The sequence below is a fragment of the Podarcis vaucheri genome (genome assembly GCF_965113315.1).
Source record: "Podarcis vaucheri genome assembly, chromosome: 16".
Classification (NCBI taxonomy): Eukaryota; Metazoa; Chordata; class Lepidosauria; order Squamata; family Lacertidae; genus Podarcis; species Podarcis vaucheri.
This window is the reverse complement of record NC_138754.1, coordinates 3,298,209-3,305,162: the sequence shown is the minus strand read 5'-3', so window position 1 is coordinate 3,305,162 and position 6,954 is coordinate 3,298,209. Positions and strand designations below refer to the sequence as shown.

At 47.2% G+C, this 6,954-nt stretch overlaps 1 protein-coding gene across 2 annotated transcripts in view; it reads right to left on the bottom strand.

Moving 5' to 3' along the window:
* Positions 1-1,814: 1,814 nt before the first annotated feature.
* Positions 1,815-6,954, bottom strand: part of LOC309520457 (methanethiol oxidase-like) — a 31,744-nt gene continuing 26,604 nt past the window's right edge. For both annotated transcript variants that reach the window (XM_082202286.1, XM_082202285.1), the window contains exons 10-12: positions 5,656-5,748; positions 5,449-5,567; positions 1,815-2,203 (exon numbers count right to left, since the gene is read on the bottom strand). In XM_082202286.1, coding sequence (XP_082058412.1) covers positions 2,041-2,203; positions 5,449-5,567; positions 5,656-5,748 — 375 coding nt within the window. In that variant the 3' untranslated portion in view covers positions 1,815-2,040. The remainder of the gene's footprint in view (positions 2,204-5,448; positions 5,568-5,655; positions 5,749-6,954) is intronic.

Here is a 6,954-nt window from a genome sequence, read left to right as displayed (position 1 = left end):
TTAAATTAGGAGTGGGGGAAGCATATCACCTTGAGCTCCAGGAAGGTAGCAAGAAATGGAATATGGAGGCAATAAATAAATAAAGCGGCTTAATGGTTATTGCCTGTACATTTCGTTGAAACACACATCCTTTGCCTCATTCAACCTTTGCATTTCCATTTTTGCAGTGCTTTTTCCCCCCTAGAGGGACGCAGGAGTAAACATACCCCTAAACATTTTGTGAATCCTTTTACTTTGGTCCATTTACTGCATTTATTTTTCCCAATCGAAACAATAACATGGTGGCTTTTCTCGAGTCCAAAGTTGAGTACCCCTAAACACCTTTTTTAAGAGGGGAAAAAAACCACTGCATCTTTGCACCCATTATTTGGCTGCATTGCTAAATTAAGGAAAGGGCATCTTCTGCAGTGTGGCAGTTCGCAGATTGCTTCAGAAAGTACAAAATACACGGGCTTTGCCTTTAAATGCAGGCTGGATCGAAATTTATCACGCACAGCTATTTGCTTCTGTCAAGAACTAGAAGTGGTTTAAGGACAGTAGACCCTGGATCTCAACAATAATGGAGGTAGACAATCTAGGGTGCCAGAGGGCTGGGCCCTATACTATACTGGATCCCTATACTGGATCCCTATACAGTACTTGCAAGGGATCTGGGTGGACTTTTTGTTCCAGGAAGGATGCGGTTTAAATTGCTAGGTGGCAGTTTGGGCACCAGGTGACGCTGCAGCCCCAGGAATGAATAAGCTTGCAGAACCTGTGGGTCTCACCCATTCCTCTGGGTCTGGAGGGTGTGTTTGGAGGCATGGGGAGGGCAAATCTCCTGGGTTTCAGGCAGGGAGCATTGCAGCCCTATATCGGGAGATGCTGAAGCTGGGAACTTCTGCATGGGAAACGGGTACTGAAAAGAGGCTGTATTTTAATCTTGTTTTTAAGTTGCATTTTAATCAATTGTTTTTATACCAGGTGTTAGCCGCCCTGAGCCCGGTCTTGGCTGGGGAGGGCGGGGTATAAATAAAATTTATTATTGTTGTTGTTGTTTAGTCGTTTAGTCATGTCCGCCTCTTCGTGACCCCCTGGACCAGAGCACGCCAGGCACTCCTGTCTTCCACTGCCTCCCGCAGTTTGGTCAAACTCATGCTGGTCGCTTCTTAGTCTGGGGAAAATGTGGAATATAAATAAATATTATAATAATAAATGCTCTCTGAGCATTTAGCACAGTATAGATGTGAGGTGCAAGGGAAGATTAAATGTGACCCATTTGATACCTCCCAGTTTCCCTTTTTCAGTTACCGTATTTTTCTGTCTATAAGACACCCCTATTTGGGGGGACTCAGATTTAAGAAAATGGGGAGAGATGTATCTGTGTACAGTGGTACCTCGGGTTAAGTACTTAATTTGTTCTGGAGGTCTGTTCTTAACCTGAAACTGTTCTTAACCTGAGGTACCACTTTAGCTAATGGGGCCTCCCTCTGCTGCCACCATAATTTCTTTTCTCTTCCTGAAGCAAAGTTCTTAACCTGAGGTACTATTTCTGGGTTAGCGGAGTCTGTAAACTGAAGTGTCTGTAACTTGAAGCGTCTATAACCCGATGTACCATTGTATATGACGCCCCCCAATTTTTGACATGCATTTTTTCAGGGGAAAAACCTGGTCTTATACAGGGAAAAATATGGTATGTAAATAAATCAGACGATCAGACCACCTGCTACCCATTAATGAAGGGGCCATGTATCAAGCATATGAGATTTTAAAAAATGTTTATTCATTTTCTGAAGCTCTGTTTTCAACAGTCTTGTCATGCAATGTCACGCCCTTTAGATTGGTTTATTGTTGTACGAAATACATATTAAAAAAAATACTTTGGAGGCAGGCAGGGAAGAAAACTGCTGACTCGGGAGAGAGAGGGTCTCCCCTGACTCAGCACGTGCATGCAGACATTTTTAAAGGGTTGAAACCTGTGACGAAGAGATGCTCCCATAAAGTTAGCTTAGCAGGAGGAAGGAGGGGAGGGAAATGGCTGGCTAGATCACCTAGATCCGCCTAGATCCAGATGTCCGAGGTGCAATCCCCCCCGGGGTAGCGCATCTCGTGGGCGCGAGCAGGACCAAAGGGCTCCTTCCCGAAATCCACCAGGAAGTCCGGGTTCACACAGAGGCCGCCATTCTCGGTGTCCACGTCGATTTGCAGCATGACTGACCCTTCCCTGCAAAAGGCAAAGGGAAAAGGGAGCTCAGAGGCGGATCCTTCGCTTGCCATCCAGAAGCCCCCACAATCCATTCCCCAGCATACAAATCTGTAGGCGCAGACCATCGCCCAACTCAAAATAGTCCGGCATGAAAATCCCCAAACTTGGTTCCATGGGTGACACTGAGTCAACTCCCAGGGATAGTTTATTGTTGCGCATTGTTTCTAAATTTATTGTTGTACATTGTTTCAATTGTCTGTTTTAACCATATTTGCCCATCAGTTTCTAATGTTGTGAGTGTCCTCTACAGTGGTGCCCCGCAAGACGAATGCCTCGCAAGACGAAAAACTCGCTAGACGAAAGGGTTTTCCGTTTTTTGAGTCGTTCCGCAAGACGAATTTCCCTATGGGCTTGCTTCGCAAGATGAAACGTCTTGCGAGTTCTTGCGAGTTTGTTTCCTTTTTCTTAAAGCCGCTAAGCCTTTAATAGCCGCTAAGCCGCTAATAGCCGTGCTTCGCAAGACGAAAAAACTGCAAGACGAAGAGACTCGCGCAACGGATTAATTCCGTCTTGCGAGGCACCACTGTATTTCAGAGGTTTCTACTCTGCAGCCTCTTATAGTTGTTTTAAATGCGAGTCTTTTAGTTCTGATGCTTACAGTTGTTTTAACTGGGTGTTTATATTTGTTTTTAGTTCTTACCTGTTTTAATTCTCAGTTTTTATCCATCCATTATCTTTGTTTAATCTTGTATTTTATTCAGATGTTTTATCCTATGCTTGTTTCTTTGTCCTTATTTGCTCTAACAATTATCGGTTTTTTAAAAAATAATCCTAACTGCTATTTTATTTATATGTGTTGTTGTTTTTTTTATCCTGGTCTGTGAGCGTAATAAAGTTCATTCATTCCCCAGCATCTCGAGGTACAGCTGGGAAAGACTCTGTGCCGGGAAGCAAGAGGGATGCTGCTGGTCAGTGCCATAGCTGTCAACTTACAGATTTGAAAATAAGGGACCAGCAGCCTCGAAAATAAGGGATCAGCAGCCAAAATAAGGGATTTTCCAGGCACAGGTATGTTCGACTTCTGAGCCCCTCCGAGCCAAAGGCAGAAAGCCCAGCCAGCAGCCAAACGAAGCCTCAAGCGGTGGTTCCCACAGCGCAGCAACCCGGCAAAGGGGATGCAGCAAGGAAAACCACCGCCACCTCTCTGCTGGGAAGCGCTGAGCAAAGGCGAGTCCCCAGGCAACACGGCCAATTTGATTGGCACAAGGCATGCAAGCTCCACCCCCCAGTCGTTCTTAGACTCCTTATTGGGTGAGCAACGCAGCCAAGCAACACAGTTGGAGCCTCCCTCCTCCCTGGCCGGCAGGGAGGGAGGGAGAGGAACTGCTTCCTTTGAAACCCGGGAAATTTAAGGGACATCATCAATAAGGGACAGCAGCGGGACACGGCGCTGGAATAAGGGAGTTTCCCGCCAAATAAGGGACGGTTGACAGCTATGGTTAGTGCAGACAGGACCAGATGCACCTGGGGAGGGACTCAGTGCAAGGCATATCCCTGTGTTCCTGCTTAAATCAGACCATTCATCAGAACCACGAGGACCGTATACACAATAAGCAAAGAAGTATGGGACACTATTTTAATATACGATCTCAGTGGAGAGGCTCTTGTGTGGACCAAGATGGAAAGACTTATTGTTGTCTAATATGGAGGAAGGGTCGTTGAAGTTATGGGAGATAAAGCTGATCGGTTTGATTAGAGCAGGGGTCAGCAAACTTTTTCAGGAGGGGGCCGGTCCCCTGTCCCTCAGACATGGTGGGGGGCCAGTCCCACCCTCTCCCGAAAGGACCCCCCTGTGTGGTCAGTACCTGTGTGGCGAGACCTCCGTGCCGCACCAATTTAGTGCAGGGACTGACTGAGCAGGCGGCAGGGTCCGCGGACCAGATTAACAAGCCCAGTGAGCCGCACCCGGCCCACGAGCCTTAGTTTGCCAACCCCTGGATTAGAGGAAAACCATTGCTGGCATTTATTAAAGATAATGATCAGAGATCCCCTTTTGGACTTCTTGCGTGAAAAGGGAAATGAATTAATCTATCTGGGAAAACAGAACAGAAAGTAGATCAGTTGGGTGTCATTAGTGAATATTTTGAATCATTTCTTTTATGTAACTGACAGAGGGAAAATCAGAATCCCTTTTCTTTTTCTTTTCTCGCTTTCCTCCTTTTTTGGTTTTCCTTTGGTGTTTTCTCTTTCTCTCTTTGTTCTTATTTAGATTCTTTTATTGTATTGCATTATGAAAAAGCTTTAATGAAATCTTTAAAAAAGAAAATAACCATGAGGACTGGAATCTTGCTATTATATTTAAGGGAAGGGGCTTAGCTCAGCGCATTGGCACTTGCTTTGCCTGCAGAAGGTGAAGGTTCAATCCTTGCATCTCCCTGGCAGGGAGGCTGTGACACTTACAGAATCACAGAACTCCAGCCTTGGATGGGACCCCGAGGGTCATCTAGTCCAACCCCCTGAACTTGTGATATACACATACCAGATTTCAGTACAGAGCTGTGGAAGAAACTTGACATGAGCCAACAGTGTGACGCGGCAGCTAAAAAAGCCAATGCAATTCTGGGCTGCATCAATAGGAGTATAGCATCTAGATCAAGGGAAGTAATAGTGCCACTGTATTCTGCTCTGGTCAGACCTCACCTGGAGCACTGTGTCCAGTTCTGGGCACCACAATTCACCACAATTCAAGAAGGACACTGACAAACTGGAACGTGTCCAGAGGAGGGCAACCAAAATGGTCAAAGGCCTGGAAACGATGCCTTATGAGGAACGGCTAAGGGAGCTGGGCATGTTTAGCCTGGAGAAGAGGAGGTTAAGGGGGGATATGATAGCCATGTTCAAATATATTAAAGGATGTCACATAGAGGAGGGAGAAAGGTTGTTTTCTGCTGCTCCAGAGAAGCGGACACGGAGCAATGGATCCAAACTACAAGAAAGAAGATTCCACCTAAACATTAGGAAGAACTTCCTGACAGTAAGAGCTGTTTGACAGTGGAATTTGCTGCCAAGGAGTGTGGTGGAGTCTCCTACTTTGGAGGTCTTTAAGCAGAGACTTGACAACCATATGTCAGGAGTGCTCTGATGGTGTTTCCTGCTTGGCAGGGGGTTGGACTCGCTGCCCCTTGGGGTCTCTTCCAACTCTCTATGATTCTATGATTCTAAGAAGGGGCGGAATCAGCCAGTTAGCCTCTTGATTTTCTTACCTGACCATCTGAGGGTAAAACTGCTTGTCCCAAGGTGTGTACAAAGAGGTCGTTGTGTACAGCCTCTTACCGTCCAGGCTGAGCTGAATCATCTGAGGTCCGCCATAGACCCTCTTTCCCTAAAGGCAGAGAAAACGCGGCGTGAGGAAGGTTCAGTTTGGATTCCTCCCGCTCCCTCGCCACCCTTGCGGCTCCCGGTTTACTCACCTGGATCATAAACGGGTCGGGCTGGCAGTCCAGCTCATCGTCTTCCAGGACGGTCACCACGCCGCCTTTGTAAATGTTCCCACCAACAAACACCTGGGGGCGCAAAACAAGCCCCCCAAAACCCCGGAGAAAGAGAGAGATAATCAGCTGAGCTCACGGGTCACAGCATCTTCCAAGGAGCTGTTTGGCTTGACAAGGTCATATCCATGCCGTACACTTTTAAAACATGTGGCTTTCCCCACAAAGAATTGTGGGAACTGTAGTTTGAGGAGGGTGCTGGGAGTTCTAGAACTGCGGGGGGGCGGACTACAGTACCCAGGATTCTTTAGGGGAAGCAGGGAAGTTTGGCTGGCACCTTCATTATACACCTTTAGGCGCCAGGCAAAAACATTCCTTTTTAACCAGGCCTTTGGTTGACCTGATCAACAGCCCATACCCTTTTAAAAATATGACTCTTTGCAAGGGGTATGTAATGGGTATGAGTTACTCGTGCGTAAACTGCTGCCTTTCTCGGCTAATTTGCCTTGTTAAACCTTTCTGGCTGCACAGCCCCTTCTCATCGTGGCTGCCTCAGTCACTGGCAGAATCCGTCAGCGGGCGTTTCTTGAACCTCTTCCAACATAAAAGTTGTGTGACACCCAGTCTCCTCCTCCTCCTCTCACTGGGCGGGAGTCTTCTGCGCAGGGAAGGCGTGGGCAGCGGAGGACCTGGGCTCTCCTCACTGCTGTCCAGTGAAGAGTCCTGGAGCCCTCTCTCCACTTCCCCCGTCTGCCCCCCTTTATCCCTGGTGTTGCGCTGAATGGCTTCCCCCTCTACTGAGCTGTTTCTCCGCCGGCTGCTGGGTCCTTCGCCAGCATCATCTGGGAGCCTCCCCTCGCCTCTCGCTCCGATGTCAGTTCCCTAACAGGGTATTATTGGTTTTTGCTTTTATTTTATTTTATATACTGTGATGTTTTTATGTGAACTGCCCTGAGACCTCTGGGTATAGGGCAGTATCTAAATTCAAATAATAATGATGATGATGATGATGATGATGATGATGTTAGTGCAGCGGTGGGGAGTTCCAGGAACATTGAACCCCCTGCTGAGAGCCTTCACGCTCCATTGTATCTGTGTTTTGTTGCCTGCCAGGTACTTTTAAATCCCCAGTCATCGTTGTGATGTCCAGGGATTGACAGATGGGTGTTGGATGTGGCCCTTCTCGGTAGTGGCGCCCGCCCTGTGGAACGCCCTCCCATCAGATGTTAATGAAATAAACAACCACCTGACGTTTAAAAGACATCTGAAGGCAGCCACATG